This window comes from Salvelinus sp. IW2-2015, linkage group LG20, assembly GCF_002910315.2.
Source record: "Salvelinus sp. IW2-2015 linkage group LG20, ASM291031v2, whole genome shotgun sequence".
NCBI lineage: Eukaryota > Metazoa > Chordata > Actinopteri > Salmoniformes > Salmonidae > Salvelinus > Salvelinus sp. IW2-2015.
In genome coordinates this window covers 39,113,070-39,133,384 of record NC_036860.1, presented here as the reverse complement: position 1 = coordinate 39,133,384, position 20,315 = coordinate 39,113,070, and the positions used below count along the sequence as shown (strand labels likewise).

Sequence of the window (20,315 nt, the reverse complement as noted above, 5' to 3'; positions counted from 1 at the left end):
ACTGAGTTTATTTCCGCTTTTACAACATTGAGTCTCTGCCGTTCACATTGGCTTCCACAACTAGAACAGTCCACAGTCCAGAATGTCACCTTTTATTTTAGGCTACCTTTCATACATACACTATGTATTTACTTGGATAGTGAAGCTAAAATGTGGGATTTGAGAAATATTTTCACAGTAGAGAATATCACCTTTTATTTAAGGGTATTTTCATGAATATCGGTTTTACTGTTTAGAAATGAAAGCACTTTATGGATCTAGTCGCCCCATTTGAAGGGGTCATACGTATTTGGACAAATTCACTTGAGTATTTAGTAAAAAATGTACTATCGAGTCCCATATTCCTAGCACGCAATGACTACATCAAGCTTGTGACAAACTTTTGGATGCATTTGCAGTTTGTTTTGGTTGCGTTTCAGATTATGTTGTGCCCAATAGCTACTGCAGGAAATGTATTACTTGTGTATTTGAGGTTTAAAAATGCTTCTGAAGTTTGTAATTTCGACTTAGAAATATGAAACTTGATTTTACCTTACAAAAAAAGGATAATTCACATTATTATTATCCTGCTGTAGCAAACTGACTCAATTAAGATCCAACATCTGCAATGTATCGTGTCATTTTGGAGTCACTTATTTAAATAAGAATGTAATGTGAGCCCATAGTTTGGATCACTGTGTGCATTTTTTCCTAGTGTGTAAAGATGAATCGAATCTAACAGATTTGTAAGAAAGTACACAAAAGAAACATTTAGATGTATTATTTAATCCCACATTAACACACATTTGTATCACTTGATTCAGTGTAACAAACAATACAAAGAAAAGATATTTAACGACCCAGGGTCGTTACAATATGCAGTGGTATAAAAAAAAGCAGTTGACAGTATTTTCTATTTTTTAGTAAATTTGAATTTCCTATTGAATTTCCTCCCTCTTTGTCTGGGCCTGGAGGAGGAAGAGGAGGAAGTACAGGAAGAATACTGGCGCTTGAAGTCAATAAGGCAGTCTGTGGCTTCTGAGATGGAGGTGAAGGATCGGATAGGCGAGGTGCTCACTCTGAAACCTGGGACGGCGATGTCTCCACTTCCCCCAGACTCTCCCAGAGCCTCAATAAGGCCACTGAAAGCAACAATCACATAGTTATAAATGGCAGGGTCATGATCATTAGAGCACACCGTAGTAAAACTTTATGCAACGAAAAAGGAAAAGTGTTTATTGGACATGTCCAGGTAGTTCCTCCCTCTTTCAGTCCATTTTGTGCCTACTGAACATGATCCAGGTGTGAGCTAGAGGTAGTACACTGATATTGTTACAGTGACACTGTCGATAGTCACCAAACAATCAGGCAAGCACTAAACTTTGCGGTCTGCTTACCATCTCATATTCACAAAATATGTTAATATGCATTCATAAACTATTAAACCAGAAGACAATACACCACTTCAAACAAATAACTACTTACATAGGGGTACACAACAGTCTTCGTCAACAATGGACAAATATGAAGGCAAAAGCTTATAATGGAGTTGCTATGATGCTTTAGAGAGCTATTTATCAGGGTGTATCCTTGACAGACAAACCCAACCAGGGTCTGCTTATCAGACTTCCCTACCTATCACACACATGGTACAGCCTATGTCACCAGGGGTGGGTGCTACAGTAGCATTTAGTCAAATGGAGTTTCCCAAAAATATCCATCAGTGCATTTCCCGKTTTGCTTACGTGTGTTGGCTCCTGAAGGCAGTATCACATGGTCCGGCCTCAGCAGTCCCTAAAAGGAGACCAAGTAGAGTGAAAACATTGGCTCTCTTTTTCACCCTTTCAAACAAGGTGGAACGAGGCATTTTGAACATGTAAAACAACATCACAGTTTGAGAGAGTGAGTGTACCTGAATCTCTGTGCTCTGTCTGGTCCAAAGCACTCAGCAAGTCTCCACTCTGGAAGATCATCCATCACACAGAGGGAAGAAAGAGCAGAAGACCCACGGTGAGTGCTACACGACAGCTAGGGAAACCACACTGTCTGCAATTAACTACCAATGGTCTACAACAGCTGGCTTGGTTTTGATAACTACATATACAGTGTGTAATGCTGTGCAATAGTGCTAACTAGGAGTACCTGTCCAGCCCTGGATATAGCCTTGGACACATCTTGGTTTCTGATGCAGTCCTCTACGTGCTTCTCATAGTCCCGTAGATGAAACAGCTGCTGACACAGGAAGCACTTCTCTCCCTGYACTGCCCTGCTCGGAAGACAACACAACACAGACAGGTTAAAAGGTATGATCAGGTTACTCTATAGTAGGGATGTCAAAATAATTTAGCCTAAAGTGACGTTCCCTGTGAATGTAAACTAGGTATGGGAGACTAGCTGTTAGACCAAGGTCAATCCGCTCATACCTACTTACTTGCCAGAGCCAGAAGAACAGGGCTGCTCCTCTCCAATTTTCTCTCCCCTTCTGGTCCTCTTCCTATGAGACTTCACTGTAACTACATATTAAGCAAGGGATTGGTTTACGCTCTGGGGTCAAACATAATATTTCACTACACATCCTTGACTTGCATTSTTCCTTTGTCAACATCCTTGCATAAACAACAGAGATTACTTTAGATGGAGMTGAATAAACGAGTGTCTGTTGTATGCGTGTCTAACTGCGTGTTCTCACCTTGCGATTGGCTCTGAGCCATCATCTCCTCTTCCTCCATGTTAGCGGTACTACCGTCACAGTAGGCAGCGTGCAGCTCAATCTCCGTCAGGGGGAAGGGGCGCATGCACATAGGACAGTCCATGCTGGGGCTCTGAGGGGGTGCAGGTTCTGAGACCCCACCCTGTACCTCCCCCGTCTCCTCCATTTCCACCCTCACATCCTCTCCTCTAGCAGGACTCCTAACAGGGCCACTCCTCCTCTCCTCTTCCACCTCCATCCCCTCTACACGCTGCTCCAGAGGATGGGGTGATGAGAGAAAAGTCTGGATCTGAGGCAGGGACTGCCTCTCTGGTTGGGGCTAGGGGTAACCAAATCAAACCACAGACATAAAAAAACACAACCATGATAGACATCTACCTCACAATTCGATGAACACAGCCAATATTTCTAGGTGTTGGATGAAAGAAGGAGAATCCGTCAGAACTGTAATCAGAATGCTCTGTTTAGGTGTGTCATTTGTAGTGCAGAAGTTACTGACCTGTGCAGGGCTGGTGACCATCAGGTCTTGGGTGCCATCGTCACCGAGTTGGGTCTCTGCCATCAGAATCAACAAGGAAAAATAAAGGCATGCCAATTAAAAGCTACATATTCTGAAGTGAAGCTCACCACATTTAGTATTTAGTTCTAAATGCAACCATATACACAAAGTATAGCAAACAGACATTAGGCACACCTTCCTAATATTTTTTATTTCACCTGTATTTAACCAGGTAGGCTAGTTTAGAACAAGTTCTCATTTACAACTGCGACCTGGCCAAGATAAAGCACAGCAGTTCGACACATACAACAACACAGAGTTACACATGGAATAAACAAACATAGTCAATAATACAGTCTATATATAGTGAGTGCAAATGAGGTAAGATAAGGGAGGTAAGGCAATAAATAGGCCATGGTGGCGAAGTAATTACAATATAGCAATTAAAATGGTAGATGTTCAGAAGATGAATGTGCAAGTAGAGATACTGGGGTGCAACGGAGCAAGATAAATAAATAAATACAGTATGGGGATGAGGTAGTTGGATGGGCTATTTACAGATGGGCTATGTACAGGTGCAGTGATCTGTGAGCTGCTCTGACAGCTGGTGCTTAAAGCTAGTGAGGGAGATTTGAGTCTCCAGCTTCAGTGATTTTTGCAGTTCGTTTCAGTCATTGGCAGCAGAGAACTGGAAGGAAAGGCAGCCAAAGCAGGAGTTGGCTTTGGGGGTGACCRGTGAGATATACCTGCTGGAGCGCGTGCTACGGGTGGGTGCTGCTATGATGACCAGTGAGCTGAGATAAGGCAGGGCTTTACCTAGCAGAGACTTGTAGATGACCTGGAGCCAGTGGGTTTGGCGACGAGTATGAAGCGATGGCCAGCCAACGAGAGCGTACAGGTCGCAGTGGGGCTCTGGTGACAAARCGGATGGCACCGTGATAGACTGCATCCAATTTGTTGAGTAGAGTGTTGGAGGCTAGTTTAGAAATGACATCGCCAAAGTCGAGGATCGGTAAAATGGTCAGTTTTACGAGGGTATGTTTGGCAGCATGAGTGAAGGATGCTTTGTTGCGAAATAGGAAGTCGATTCTAAATTTAATTTTGGATTGGAGATTAATGTAAGTCTGGAAGGAGAGTTTACAGTCTAGCCAGACACCTAGGTATTTGTAGTTGTCCACATATTCTAAGTCAGAACCGTCCAGAGTAGTGATGCTGGACGGCCGGGCAGGTGTGGGCAGTGATCGGTTGAAGAGCATGCATTTAGTTTTACTTGCATTTAAGAGCAGTTGGAAGCCACGGAAGGAGAGTTGTATGGCATTGAAGCTCGCCTGGAGGTTAGTTAACACAGTGTCCAAAGAGGGGCCAGAAGTATACAGAATGGTGTCGTCTGCGTAGAGGTGGATCAGAGAATCACCAGCAGCAAGAGCGACATCATTGATGTATGCAGAGAAGAGTCGGCCCGAGAATTGAACCCTGTGGCACCCCCATAGAGACTGTCTGAGGTCCAGATAACAGGCCCTCCGATTTGACACACTGAACTCTATCAGAGTAGTTGGTGAACCAGGCGAGGCAATCATTTGAGAAACCAAGGCTGTTGAGTCTGAATGTGGTGATTGACAGAGTCGAAAGCCTTGGCCAGGTCGACAAATACGGCTGCACAGTAATGTCTCTTATCGATGGCAGTTATGGTATCATTTAGGACCTTGAGCGTGGCTGAGGTGCACCCATGACCAGCTCGGAAACCAGATTGCAAAGCGGAGAAGGTACGGTGGGATTCGAAATGGTCGGAAATCTGTTAACTTGGCTTTCAAAGACCTTAGAAAGGCAGGGTAGCAGTTTGGGTCTAGAGTGTCTCTCCCTTTGAAGAGGGGGATGACCGCAGCAACTTTCCAATCTTTGGGAATCTCAGACGACACGAAAGAGGTTGAACAGGTTAGTAATAGGGTTTGCAACAATTTCGGCAGATAATTTAAAAAAGAGAGGGTCCAGATTGTCTAGCCCGGCTGATTTGTAGGGGTCCAGATTGTGCAGCTCTTTAAGAACATCAGCTATCTTGATTTGGGTGAAGGAGAAATGGGGGGAGGTTTGGGCGAGTTGCTGTGGGGAGTGCAGGGCTGTTGACCGGGGTAGGGTAGCCAGGTGGAAAGCATGGCCAGCCGTAGAAAAATGCTTACTGAAATTCTCAATTATAGTGGATTTATAGGTGGTGACAGTGTTTCCTAGCCTCAGTGCAGTGGGCAGCTGGGAGGAGGTACTCTTATTCTCTATGGACTTTACAGTGTCCCAGAACTTTTTTGAGTTTGTGCTACAGGATGCAAATTTCTGCTTGAAAAAGCTAGCCTTTGCTTTTCTAACTGCCTGTGTATATTGGTTCCTAACTTCCCTTGAAAAGTTGCATATCACGGGGGCTATTCGATGCTAATGCAGAACGCCACAGGATGTTTTTGTGCTGGTCAGGGGCAGTCAGGTCTGGAGAGAACCAAGGGCTATATCTGTTCCTGGTTCAATTTTTTTTGAAAGGGGCATGCTTATTTAAGATGGTGAGGAAGGCACTTTTAAAGAATAACCAGGCATCCTCTACTGACGGGATGAGGTCAATATCCTTCCAGGATACCCGGGCCAGGTCGATTAGAAAGGCCTGCTCGCTGAAGTGTTTTAGGGAGCGTTTGACAGTGATGAGGGGTGGTTACGGATGCAGGCAATGAGGCAGGGATTGCTGAGATCTTGGTTGAAAACAGCAGAGGTATGTTTGGAGGGCAAGTTGGTTAGGATGATATCTACGAGGGTGCCCGCGTTTACGGATTTGGGGTTGTACCTGGTAGGTTCATTGATCATTTGTGTGAGATTGAGGGCATCAAGCTTAGATTGTAGGATGGCCGGGGTGTTAAGCATGTCCCAGTTTAGGTCACCTAGCAGCACGAGCTCTGAAGATAGATGGGGGGGCAATCAGTTCACATATGGTGTCCAGKGCACAGCTGGGGGCAGAGGGTGGTCTATAGCAAGCAAGCTTGCCGCTGAGAGACTTGTTTCTGGAAAGGTGGATTTTTAAAAGTAGGAGCTCGAATTTTTTGGGTACAGACGTGGATAGTAAGACAGAACTCTGCAGGCTATCACTGCAGTAGATTGCAACACCGCCCCCTTTGGCAGTTCTATCTTGTCGGAAAATGTTATCGTTAGGGATGGAAATTTCAGGGGTTTTGGTGGTCTTCCTGAGCCAGGATTCAGACACGGCTAGGACATCCGGGTTGGAGTATGCAAAAGGCATCCGAGTTGGAGTGTGCTAGGGCAGTGAATAAAACAAACTTAGGGAGGAGGCTTCTCATGTTAACATGCATGAAACCAAGGCTTTTACGGTTACAGAAGTCAACAAATGAGAGCGCCTGGGGAATGGGAGTGGAGCTAGGCACTGCAGGGCCTGGATTAACCTCCACATCACCAGAGGAACAGAGAAGGAGTAGGATAAGGCTAAAGGCTAAAATAACTGGTCGTCTAGTACGTTCAGAACAGAGAGTAAAAGGGCACGGTAGAATAGATTCAAGGCAGAATGTACAGACAAAGGTATGGTAGGATGTGAATAGTAAGGGTAAACCTGTGCATAAAGTGACGATGAAAGAGATATTGTCTCTAGAATTATCATTTAAACCAGGTGATGTCACCACATGTGTGGTAGGTGGAACTTTAGTGTTAACTTCTTATGGCTGCATCCCGCTACCGGGCTCGATGACAGCAGCCAGTGAAAGTGCAGGGCGCCAAATTCAAACAACAGAAATCTCATAATTAAAATTCCTCAAACATACATGTGTCTTATATCATTTTAAAGGTAATCTTGTTGTTAATCCCACCAAAGTGTCCAATTTCAAATATGCTTTTCAGCGAAAGCACTACAAACGATTATGTTTGGTCACCACCAAACCACAATAAGCACAGCCATTTTTCCAGCGAAAGATAGCTTTCACAAAAATAAATAAAATTAAATCACTAACCTTTGATTATCTTCATCAGATGGCACTCATAGGACTTCATGTTACACAATACATGCATGTTTTGTTTGATAAAGTTCATATTTATAACAAAAAATCTGAGTTTACATTGGCGCGTTACATTCACTAGTTCCAAAAACATCCAAGTGATTTTGCATAGCCACATCGTTTCAACAGAAATACTGATCATAAATGTAGATGATAATAAAGTTATACACATGGAATTATAGATTATCCTCTCCTTAATGCAACGCTGTGTCAGATTTCAAAAAAACTTTAAGGAAAAAGCAAATCATGCAATAATTGAGACGGAGCTCAGAACAATAGCCAAATTAGCCGCCATGTTGGGGTCAACAGAAACCAGAAAATACATGATAAATGTTTCCATACCTTTGATGAACTTCATCAGAATGCAGTCCTAGGAATCCCAGGTCCACAATAAAAGCTTGATTTGTTCGATAATGTCCGTTATTTATGTCCAATTAGCTACTTTGGTTAGCGCGTTAGCGGTAAACAATTCCAAAGTCACAAAGCGCGTTCACTAAAACGTGACGAAATGTCCAAAAGTTCCGTAACCGGAGAATTAGATTGACTTCAGAAGAGCGGTGGAACGGAGGTCCTCTTCATGTGAAGGCGCGTGTTCAATGCGTGGTCACCTCATGGCAGTGATGACTAATTCCTGTCTCCTTCGGCCCCCCTTCACATTAGAGTCATCAGACAAAGTTCTATTGACTGTTGACATCTAGTGGAAGCCGTAGGAAGTGAAAACTCATCAATATCTCGCTGTAATTTCAATGAGAGCTTGGTTGAAAATCGGCCACCCCAGAAAAAATCCAAACAGGAAGTGGAACTTCTCAGGTTTTTGCCTGCCATATGAGTTCTGTTATACTCACAGACATAATTCAAACAGTTTTAGAAACTTCAGTGTTTTCTATCCAATACAAATAATAATATGCATATATTAGCAACTGGGACTGAGGAGCAGGCAGTTTACTATGGGCACCTCTGTGCACCTTTCATCCAAGCTACTCAATACTGCCCCTGCAGCCATAAGAAGTTAAGTAAGGCGTATTGAGCAGGGCTAGAGGCTCGACAGTGAAATAAGGCAATAATTACTAACCAAAACAGCAATGGACAAGGCATATTGACGTTAGTGAGAGGCATGCGTAGCCGAGTGATCAAAGGAGTCCAGTGAGTGTCTTCAGGCAGCTAGCGGGCCGGGGCTAGCAAGCTAACAGAAGGGCCTTGGAGGGACGTCGCGACGGAAGAAAGTCTGTTGTGGCCCCCCTCGTGCTATTACGTTGGCAGACGGATCAGCAGGGCTCCATGTGGTAAACCAGGCAATTTGGCAAAATAGGTATAGTGGCCAAAGAATTTGTCCGGTGGGCCTCTTAAACKAACAGTCCGATGTGCTCTGGACAGCTAGCGGGCCGAGGCTAGGATGGGCATTTAGGGGATGACGCGACGGCGGAGCCAATTGAGAAAACCCCATCGGGCGAATCACGTCGGTGTCCAGTCGTGATGGGTCGGCGGGGGTCCAGGCCAGTTGACAAAATCGGTATTGTAGCCCAAGGAGTGGCCGATGGACCTCTTTGGCTAGCCGGGAGATGGGCCTGGCAGATGGGCCTAGCAAGGCTAGCTCCAGGCTAATTGGTTCTTGCTTCGGGACAGTGACGGTAGCCAGGAGTGGCCACTCGAATAGCAGCTAGCTAGCTGCGATGATCCGGGTGAAAAAAAAAGGTTCGGAGCTTGCGGTAGGAATCCGGAGATATGGAGAAAAATAAATCTGATTTGCTCTGATTTGAGTCGCGCTGTGCAGACTGGCGAGAGTTGTCCGTGCTACACTATACATTGCTGTTTTTTTCTCAAACTGAAATTAGGCGAACTATTCGAATATTTGCAACCAGGAAATGGTGTGGAGTGATTTCTGCATATACATGCACCTTTAATGACAGTCATTTATAATCTGTGAAATCAATTGTAATTTCGGTGACACTTTATTTGACACCCAGTGTTATAACACGTTATAACAGTCATAACCATGTAATAATGTCATAACAGCTGACAACTCGTCATAACTGTCATGACCCATATATTTACACCTGTTGTGACACATATTGCATTATTTTATGGTACCTACATAAGTGTCAACACACGTTTATTAAAATTGTTGTTTTTCCCTGCCAAGAAGTTTCCTTATGTTTGAAAGATTTTTTCTTAAATCGTTTGTTATGAATTCTTTACAGATGTTTTTTTCCATCATATTTTAAATAACTTGGATCAGTTTGCACTTCCTACGGCTTCCACTAGATGTCAATAGTCTGTAGAACCTTGTCTGATGCTTCTACTGTGAAGTGGGGCCGAAGGAGACAGGAATGAGTCAGGTCTACCATGAGCTGACCATGCTCTGACCATGCGCGTTCACATGAGAGGGAGCTCTGTTCCATCGCACATCTGAAATCAATGGAATTCTCCGGTTGGAATGTTATTGAAGATTTATGTTAAAAACATCCTAAAGATTGATTCAATACATCGTTTGACATGTTTCTACTGACTGTTTCTACTGACGGAACTATTTGACATTTCGTCTGCTTTTAGTGAACGCGCTTCCCGACTTTGGATTTGTTTACCAAACACGCTAACAAAAATAGCTATTTGRACATAAATGATGGACATTACCGAACATTTCTTGTGGAAGTGGGAGTCCTGGGAGTGCATTCCGACGAAGATCAGCAAAGGTAAGTGAAGATTTATAATGCTATTTATGAGTTGTGTTGACTGCACAATTTGGCGGGTAACTGTATGGCTGAACGCTGTTCTCAGATTATTGAATATTGTGCTTTTGCCATAAAGCTTTTTGAAATCTGACACAGCGGTTGCATTAAGAACAAGTGTATCTTTAATTCTATGTAAAACATGTATCTTTCATCAAAAATTATGATGAGTATTTATGTTATTTGATGTGGCTCTCTGCAATTTCTCTGGATATTTTGGAGGCATTTCTGAACATGGCGCCAATGTAAACTGAGGTTTTTGGATATAAATATGAACTTTATCGAACAAAACATATATGTATTGTGTAACATGAAGTCCTATGAGTGTCATCTGATGAAGATCATCAAAGGTTAGTGATGAATTTTATCTCTATTTCTGCTTTTTGTGACTACTGTCTTTGGCTGGAAAAATGGCTGTGTTTTTCTGTGATTTTGCAGTGACCTAACATAATCGTTTGTGGTGCTTTCGCTGTAAAGCCTTTTTGAAATCGGACACTGTGGTGGGATTAACAAGAAGTGTATCTTTAAAATGGTGTGAAATACTTATATGCTTGAGGAATTTTAATTATGAGATTTCTGTTTGAATTTGGCGCCTTGCACTTTCACTGGCTGTTGTCATATCAATCCCGTTAAGCCATAAGAAGTTAACTGACTTGCCTAGTTAAATAAAGGTTACACTAAGAGCATAACATTTCTACACCCTAATTTTGTAATTCTAGTCTAACCAATACCCAAACGGAGATTCAGTGAAAATAAAAATCTCATTGATTTATCAAGACCAGTCTCCATGCTTGTCTCAGAGCAGYGCRAAACGGTGCTAAAATAGTTGTAGGCTATTGCTTCAAATCCTATTTCTTCTAACTTCAATATGCTCTAGAAATAAATAGGACCTACACCAATTAACAGAACATTACTCAACACTATTGAGACTCATGTCGCCTACKGTAGGCCTACAGTATATCGAAAAATAAGACGTGACTCTCCGCCAATAATTACATAGAGGATTGGAGGATTCTAAATTAAAACCAAAAGCCACCYCATAAGTCTCCCGGTGGAGGCCGGCACGGGTATCGACCCTGCATCTGTAGCAACGCATTTTGCACTGCGGGAGCTCCCATCCACAAAGTATCAAAATACAGAGAGGTGTTGGTAAAGGTATATTGTCCTGCTAATAGYCCATAATGGGCTATTATAATACAGTACATGGTGTCCAGGTCAGGATAACCMAAWWWWWWWTTTATTTAAGACTATCAGAAAGAATGTTGGTACTTACTTATTTTGATCCAAAGCCATGAATGAGTGAGTCACTCAGCTTTATGTAGGTGCCGGGCTATATGACTGTCATCAACTTGATAATATATAACGATATTTTGGAGGTTATTTTGTTTTCAAAAAAACGAAAGAGAGCGATTGTAATCTGAATAGAGGCCAAAATAATGTTTGTAAAGGCAAAAACATTTATTTCTGTTTTTAGAGGGAGACAAACACKGGGCCAATTGTGCGCCGCTCATAAAAGGCCAAAATATAGCCCTGCTAATAGCTATAATGGCACTGTACAATGTGACCGTGTGTGTTTGAAAGAGTATTTTCCAGTAAGCAACAATTTGTTTACCTTCATTAGACAACTTTGTGCCAATATTTCTGTAATTCAGTGATATTTATTCCCATAGTAATTTGTTATGGATCCATAACTAAATAAACATCAGCATTTTGAAAGAGTATTTTTATAATTATTTTATTAACAAAAGCATAAAGATGCCATTATTAGTTACAATGTTTTAGTTTGAATGTGCAGACTGGCACTAAGAACAGAACAGCGAGAACATTTCCCTAGTCAGCTCCATTATTAGTGCAATGCCCCTTAAAGTGTTGCCAGTGTGGCGGTCCTCCCTTCCTTCCTTCCCCATGGGCTAGGTCGGTATTCTGTGCACAGCACTGCGGCCCATCCAGTGCCCCCGTGCCTTGAACATTGCGCGCTTTCAGTGGATATAGTTGAAGAAGTGCAAGGCAATCCCATTGTGCGCCACTCGGGAGCCATGACCAATATATATTGTCCTGCTAATAACAGGGTTAATTATATCTGTGAGAATATCCAACGGGCTTTTATATAATTCTAAATTAATAATAATCACTTTGTTTAAAAAATATATATATTTTGGAGATGATTTTGTTTTCAAATAAYGTAAATAGAGCGAGAAAAAGGCCATTCTTRAACATGGGGTGAGACATTGTTACTAATTTGTAAATAAAGCCAGTTTGTTATTTAGAATKATTTATTTCTGTTTTTAGAGGKAGAGAAACCAAAACACTAGTCATCTCATGGGTATCCCAGTCGAGGACGGCACAGGTATTGGACCAGCATCTGAAGCAACACAGCTTGCACAGCTATGCAGTGTTTTAGACCGTTGCACCACTCAGGCGCTGTACAACGTGACCGGTCGGGAGTGGCCTACAGTACGAGCAAAATAATCCTAATAAAATAAATTAATAAAAACTTAGTGTAACAATAGTTTAGTAAGTAATACTGAAGTTGTGCACAATTATCAGTTTCTATTTAGGTTTATGTCACCCATTCATTGTCAGTTAGAGACACAGTAGGACCMAAAAGCATAATCAGTGCTCTAACTCCCCCTTGCGCTGGTCTGGAGCAATGAAGKGGTGACGTCCTAAAACACAAACTACCTCTAAGTCCTGAAGCATAATCGCACAACTTTTAGTGGAGCAAGCACTGTAGGTATCATAACCAGCCATAAAATAACACAATATATGTCACAACAGGTCTAAAAATGTGTCATGACAGTGTTATGACCATATGACAGGTTATGAAAACTTGTCTGCTGTTATGACAGTGTCACAACATGTTATGACGCTGGGTGTCAAGTAAAGTCTTACCATCATTTCTTATACCTGGAACTTCTAAGCCACCGACATCCACCACTTCCTCCCCCATCCTTTCTTCCTCCTCCCTCTTCTCTCCCTCATTTTCATCTTCTTCCTTTTCCTTCTCCAGCGGGCCAGGCAGTGGCGATGGTCTTCTCTCTTCCTTTCTAAGGCCAAGACTCCTGGAAATTGGAAATCAACACGTTTTTATTCCTGTGCACATTTAAAGGACTTGTATCATTGAGATTATAGACAAGCTAGGTCCATACTGTATAATGTAGCAGTTTAGGCCTCCCTTTCTTACCTTCGAGGTAGAATTTGTTGTTGATTGGATTCTACATGAAATACAGGTGAGGGCGATTTCTTTGGGAAGACAAAACAAAGAGATACTTTTCTGGGGGAAAGCATCAAGTGGATTGACCTTTCCACAAACTGACAAGGAACTTTCATAAAATGAGAGGCACTGTTTTTAGCCTTATATTATAATATAGTATTAGTATTATAATAACACATTTGGATTGTAAATAGTTGATAGCACTATCTGGTGGTAATATAGTGTGACAAGAAACTTTCAGTAAGTAGTGTAGTATCATTAGAGCCTTTGGTATGATTCATGCTTTTAAATGAATAATATTTATATTGTTAACACAGCCTTTAGAAATACATAAATGTATTGCTCCAAGCTCCCTATAAGTATTGACAAATGTTAAGCAATACTCACTTCGTCTTGTTCAGGAGTGGACACAAACAGTGACTGATAGTCCTTCCACTCCAGTCTTCCTCTCCTCCCTCCCTCTTTCGTCCCTCCCTGTGACTGCCGCCACTCCCTTTCCTCACCATCATCCTCTACCACCTCCACTACCTCTTCCTGTTGGTTCCTCACTCCCTGCACTTCTTCCTCCTCTTCCTCCAGAAGTTCTGGGGCCCTGTGTCTCTTGGGGCGTCCCCTCCTGGAAAAAGGTCTCTCTGGGGGCCCAGGAAGGACAGGCTCCCCCCAGCCTGCCTTCCTCAGCAGACCCCTCTGGGCTTCCTTCAGGCTCTTCTCATACACCTCCAGCTGGGACATGATCACCTGTMAGGAAAAATCTGTTAATTCCTATCAGTTACATACTCAGTTAAAAGTCATGACATCTGACATCAGGTCAATGATGGATGGAGTGCCTACAATACAGWAGCACACAGAATTTATACAATGCATTCGGGAAGTATTCAGACCCCTTGACTTTTTCTACACTGTTACATTACAGCCTGATTCTAAAAAATAATTAAATAAAATGTTTTCCACAATATAAATGCAATACCMCATAAGGACAAAGCAACAAACAGGTTWTTATAAAATGYTAGCAAATTTATTTAAAAAAAATACCTTATGCACATTAGTACTCAGACCCTTTGCTATGAGACTCAAAATTGRGCTCAGGTGCATCCTGGTTCCATTGATCATCCTTGAGATGTTTCTACATCCACCTGTGGTAAATTCAATTGATTGGACATGATTTGGAAAGGCGCATACCTGTTTTTTATAAGGTCCCACAGTTGACAGTGCATATAAGAGCAAAAAGCAAGCCATGAAGCAAGCTGTTCCTAGGCCGTCATTGAAAATAAGAATTTGTTCTTAACTGACTTGCCTGGTTAAACAAAAGGTAAWTTTTTTTTAATGAAGTTTAAGGAATTGTCTGTAGATCTCCGAGACAGGATTGTGTTCGAGGCACAGATCTGGGGAAGGCTACCACAACATTTCTTCAGCATTGAAAGTCCCCAAGAACACAGTGGCCTCCATCATTCTTRAATGGAAGAAGTTTGGAACCACCAAGACTCTTCCTAAAGCTGGCCGCCCGACCAAACTGAGCAATTGGAGGACAATGGCCTTGGTCAGGGAGGTGACCAAGAAMCTGATGGTCACTGACAGAGCTCTGTGGAGATGGGAGAACCTTCCAGAAAGACAACCATCTCTACCATAAGGCCTGATTGGTGGAGTGCTGCAGAGTGGCCAGACGGAAGCCACTCCTCAGTAAAAGGTACATAACATCCCGCTTGGAGTTTGCCAAAAGGCACCTAAAAGACTCTCAGACCAAGAGAAACAAGATTCTCTGGTCTGATGAAACCAAGAATTTAACTCTTTGGCYTGAATGCCAAGCGTCACGTCTGGAAGAAACCTGGCACCATCCCTACGGTGAAGGATGGTGGTGGCAGCATCATGCTGTGGGGATGTTTTTCAGCGGCAGGGACTGGGAGACTAGCCAGGATCGAAGGAAAGACGAACGGAGCAAAGAACAGAGATCCTTGATGAAAACCTGCTCCAGAGAGCTCAGGACCTCAGACTGGGGCAAAGGTTCACTTTCCAACAGGACAACGACCCTAAGCACACAGCCAAGACATCACAGGAGGGGTTTCGGGACAAGTCTCAATGTCCGTGAGTGGCCCAGCTAGAGCCTGGACTTTAACCCGATTGAACATCTCTGGAGAGACCTAAAAATAGCTATGCAGCGACGTCCCCATCCGACCTGACAGAGCTTGAGAGGATCTGCAGAGAAGAACGGGAGAAACTCCCTAAATACAGGTGTGCCAAGCTTGTAGCGTCAGACCCAAGAAGACTCAAGGCTGTAATTGCTGCCAAAGGTGCTTCAACAAAGTACTGAGTAAAGGGTCTGAAACTGTTTTTGCTTTGTCATTATGGGTTATTGTGTGTAGATGGATGAGGGGGAAAAAACGATTTTATMAATTTTAGAATAAGGCTGTAAGATAACAAAATGCGGAAAAAGTCAAGGGGTCTGAATAGTTTTCAAATGCACTGTATGCCCCTTTTTTGTGTTCCCAGATGTTCCCACATTGACTCCTAATCCAGAGAATGTCTGTGATAGAGAATAATAAATTAAGACTACATCAGAGGAAAGATAAAGAATAACCTGCGTGTAGGCATCTGGGTCCTGCCCTCGCGGACAGAAAGGCACGCCCCAATAGTAGCACACCACTCCCCCATCCCCCTGGCCGCCTGTGGGGGGAGAGAGGTGGCTGGAAGAGGCCTGGGGCTGGTGGGAAGAGGGGTATCTGGCTTGTGCCTCATCCTGGCTCCCTCTACCTGCAGCCTGTCTGGGGAGAAAGGGGGAGGGAGATCCATACATGCCCTTGAAGGTGAACTTCTTCCGGATGCGCTTGGACCGGCTCTCTCCGTCCTCGCACGCGGAGTCTTCGGAGATGTGAGTGCGTTTCTTGGGGACGAGGCAGGGGCTGTGTATGTGTGGAGGGGAACAGTGGTGGCTGGTGTTTGTGGAGAGACACTGGTTGCTTGGTTGTGGGAGGTCATTCTCTTGTGGGAAGACTGGGCTGGGCAACTGAGCCGACTGCAAGAGAGAGAATTTCCCACAATACACTGTAAATTAGGTTTCAGGTGAAGTCAAAGGCTAAATAACAGTACTGGTAGTATACAATCTCTTGTAGTTCCTTGGCATCACCTTTGCAGGACCGTCTTCCTCTTCGTCATCATCCGACCAGCGTAGCGCCATATTACTGGTTAACTCCTGCATTGGCTGAGTCTCCAAAGCCAATGTAAGTTCCTCTGAATTAAGGTCTTCTTCTGCAGCTAAAGAGAACAATCATGCCAATACATACATAGGATCAGAACATAGAAAGCCAAAGGGCAGGAAGAGGCCATATGAACCTGCCCTACCGCTATTACTTGCTCTCATTAAAACAATGTGTTGGTGTAACATTATTCTGTATGTATGATAGTTGTTAAAACAATAGAAAGCGTACCAAACTTTGCAGGCGTACTAATCCTGTTTACAGCGCTCTGCGAGGATTCACCCTGACGTTTCTCTTGGTCAACAACTTTGTCTGCAACTCCAGCTGTCTTCCTTATAGGCATGAGTCTCTTGTTCAGGGACAGGGTTGTTCTGAGGCGTGGTGGAAGGCACTTTGAGGATTCGCTGCTCTTCACATCCTCTCTGTCTCTATCCTCATGGTCTTCTGATGTAGATACACTTTCAATACAGTCCTGTGGACCCTGGTCCCTTATCTGATCAGTTCTGGGGAAGACTGGGCTTCCGGGAAAGGTGGGACTTGCCGCTTTCTCTTCTTCTCCTGTATCACTACTGGAGAACATGGCGCTTTTAGGAAAAGTTGGACTTGCCTCTTTTTCTTCCTTTCCTGAATCAGTCTCAGAGAACATAGGGGGACTCCCTTGGCCTGGTTCCCCGCCTGCAGTTCTCGCTGTCCTGGAGAACACAGGGCTTTTGGAGAATGTAGGGCTCTTTGGCTGAAAAGACTGAGACATCTGGGACTTTGTGGAAAGAGTTAAGCTTGGAGGACCCTCTTGAGAACATAGTAGGAACCCAGAGGCCTGACAGTCTACTATGAGGTCCTGGCTGAGCTTATGCAGGCACAGGATGAGTTTGCTGGCTGAGGGGACTGTAGTAGCGAGAGGTAATACTGGGGACTTCTTCCTGAGTTGGGACTCATTCTCTGTGGACTTGCATTCCTGAGATTGGACGTGGGCTGAGAGGTTTCCGAAAGGGTTCTTTAGAGAAGACCCCTCCTTAAAATGGCATAGAAAATGTGATTAAAAAAACGTTTATTTTACCATTATTTAACTAGGCAAGTCAGTTAAGAACAAATTMTTATTTTCAATGACGGCATAAGAACAGTGGATTAACTGCCTTGTTCAGGGGCAGAACGACAGATTTTTACCTTGTCAGCTCGGGGATTCGATCTTGCAACCTTTCGGTTACTAGTCCAACGCTCTAAAAGGCTACCTGCCGCCCCGGTAACATCACTATAACTAAATTGATTTGGAATGCAATCTAGACTGGTGATGATTGAAAGATGTGGCATTTAGATATAAGTAAGTAATTGGTTCTTCTAGACCTACATTAATGCTTATTAACACAAGTCTTCAGGTTAAAGTATCGATCAGACTCATAGAAGTTAAATCTAGGCCCATAGTAGCCCCGAAGAAAGACAGAACTACATGATTGCCATGACAGACAAATAATGAGGCACCACTGACCTGTGAAGAGAGATGCATGGAGGTGGAAGCTTGGCTGAGGGGAGAAGACTGGGAGTAGACCTTCTGGGTCTGAGACAGGTCAGGCATATCTAGTAATGGACTACCCTCTTTTTTCCCCCTCCTGCTGGTTTCTGGATTAGCAACCCCTACACTAACACCTACATCGTGGGCTCCCTCCCTGTCAGCCACACCATGGTTGGGGTAAGAGAGCTTCCGCCTGGGGGGCTGTATGCTGCTCTCTGCCTCTGGAGGGGAATGTTGACATTTCTGGGTAGGGCTCCCGTCCACCAGCAGAGATTCTGAGTGGGGATGAGTGGGTCTGTCCGCCTGGAGGGATAGAACAACACTCATGTATCACAGGAATAGATACAATGGGAGAAACATTTGTGGTTTTATCTGAAATAATGGCGAGGACTTTGACTGTACTAGAGGAAATGTCCAGGCGACCTTTTATTTCTGTCAGTATTCTCTACACTTACATAGAGGCTTTCAGCGATGGCCTTCCTCATGGTCTCCTCCTCCTGTCGTTGCCTGAGAGCAGTATTGCTGGCCTCCTGTTCACTCAGCCTCATGGCCAGGTCCAGCATCTCTTCCTCAGTCATCTCTGAGAAGAGAGGGGACAGCTTCAGTACAGTAGATGACAAAGCACCAACTAGCAGTGCTTCAGTGGTTACATTTTGGTGATTGATCATGACTCATTTCCATTACAATATGTACAGGGGASTTTTGTAAGGAGCCCCGGCGCTCAGTCTGAACATTAACACGCATCACTTGTCTAACGGTTTTGGGCGGCAGGTAGCCTAGCGGTTAAGAGCGTTGGGCCAGTAACCGAAAGGTTGCTGGTTTAAATCCCTGAGCCGATTAGGTGAAAAATCTGTTGATGTGCCCTAAAATGTAAACGCATAACAATCTTATCTTTCATATCAACTAGAAATAATAATAATTTTTAAAAAAAAGGTTCAATTGATACACACCTTTATAGGGTTAGTGTTCGCATGCGGCCATTTATCCATGTTACAGCCTGTGTTTATTGGAAAACAGACAGTAGACCTGTGCTAATTAGCTACCTGCATCTAACACCTGTGTGTAAACGGGAGACAAACGTGTTGTCACAAAATACTGTCGACTGCAACTGTGTTAACACCGGTAAGTGTGTATTTTGCATTTGTGAAATTATTTTGATGTGATATGAAAGTAGAGAGATTTATGTTTCTATAACCATACTGCAATTGAGAATCGACTCACGTTTGAGTATTTGGCCGTTTTGGCTTCCAGAGCCAAAACAGAACATGTAAGGTCCTTGGACTAAAACAAGTTAAGTTAACGCTAGGCTCCTTTAGTCCATTATTGGGCTAATGTGCTACATGAGAATGATACGTCTAATTCGCTACGTTACAAATAAAGAGACGYATGTTGGACAGTATACCGTTAGATCTTATTTTACTCTCCTCCCGTTTGTGCTCCTCTAATGATGTTGGTCTGAAATCTTCATCCTGGGTTAGAAGAGAGATGAGTTGTCAATTACAGATTATTTTATATCTTGGGTCAGGTGCCTTTCTTTAAGAGACATAAAAGTGGTCTGAAGCAGAAATACTACTTGGCCGACAATTATCAAGTATAGTATAGAGTTATTATTTTGTAGTTAACATTTAATGATAGGTCACTTTACACATATAGATAACCGGTAGTTCTGTATCCGTGTAGCTAGCTAGCCAGTGTGTAACCAACTAGCTAGCTAGCTAACGAGTTAGTCAGTTCAGCTGGTTAACGTTACCTCGTCGCTGTCTGAGATGACGACTCTGTCCTCTTCATGATCAACTGCTCGTCGTCGTTTCCTGGGACCATCATCAGTGTATCTGTTCTCTCGCTTTTTCCGAGGAGGCATGTTGCTGGGTTGAATTTGGTGCTTGATAACAAATATAGACGGTAAGTTAGTTTAGCTAGCTACCGTTAGCTATCCTTACGACTGGTGTCGAGGATGTCTGCACACCCATCTTCCTGAGAATTACGAAAAACCGAAAGTATAACAGTTACTTAGCTAGCTACGTATAACGATACATGGAATTTAAGTTACAAATCATTCAGTTAGACTGATAATCACATCCAGTATTAGTAGGKAGGATTCCTACTTTTACCAAACGTTGACAAATCTCAATTCAAGAAGCCATGTTTTCTTCGATCACGTGACTCAATAAAAGGGAGGGCAAACTTTGAAGGGGACTGAAACTAATATTTTTTGTAACTAAAACGTCTCATTGTTCTGTCTTTGCCTGAAATGTACGGTGCACTACAATTGCACATTTCAAACAGGAAGAGCATGCTTTTTTAACGGGACCAGTTAAAAACTGTTCACAAATTAAACTACAGCAAGGTGTATTAAACGTCCCTGTGAAAATAATGTCCAAACGTGTGAGCAGAGGCCAGCAAAGTACTTTATGGCACTCTCAAAAAAAACAACCCTTTGTGGCTTTCTCGACCAAACCAAATA

At 43.2% G+C, this 20,315-nt stretch overlaps 1 protein-coding gene across 3 annotated transcripts; it reads right to left on the bottom strand.

Moving 5' to 3' along the window:
- Positions 1 to 745: 745 nt before the first annotated feature.
- LOC111980744 (BRCA1-A complex subunit RAP80) lies at positions 746 to 20,016 on the bottom strand. 3 transcript variants are annotated; one of them, XM_024011681.2, is made up of 17 exons: positions 19,602 to 20,016; positions 19,254 to 19,320; positions 18,307 to 18,431; positions 17,828 to 18,154; positions 16,576 to 17,356; positions 16,275 to 16,402; positions 15,729 to 16,163; positions 13,544 to 13,894; positions 13,127 to 13,185; positions 12,835 to 13,004; positions 3,189 to 3,244; positions 2,669 to 3,008; positions 2,411 to 2,492; positions 2,122 to 2,245; positions 1,892 to 1,940; positions 1,725 to 1,773; positions 746 to 1,121 (listed from the first exon to the last, which is right to left on the bottom strand). In XM_024011681.2, the coding sequence occupies exons 1-17, from the start codon at positions 19,710 to 19,712 to the stop codon at positions 893 to 895; spliced, it is 3,483 nt and encodes a 1,160-aa protein (XP_023867449.1). In that variant the 5' UTR covers positions 19,713 to 20,016; the 3' UTR covers positions 746 to 892. The 3 variants fall into 3 exon arrangements, 2 of the variants coding, with proteins under 2 accessions (XP_023867449.1, XP_023867451.1); XM_024011683.2 differs by having other exon boundaries at positions 12,850 to 13,004; XR_011481732.1 differs by having other exon boundaries at positions 860 to 1,121; positions 2,403 to 2,492.
- Between the last annotated feature and the right edge of the window lie 299 nt (positions 20,017 to 20,315).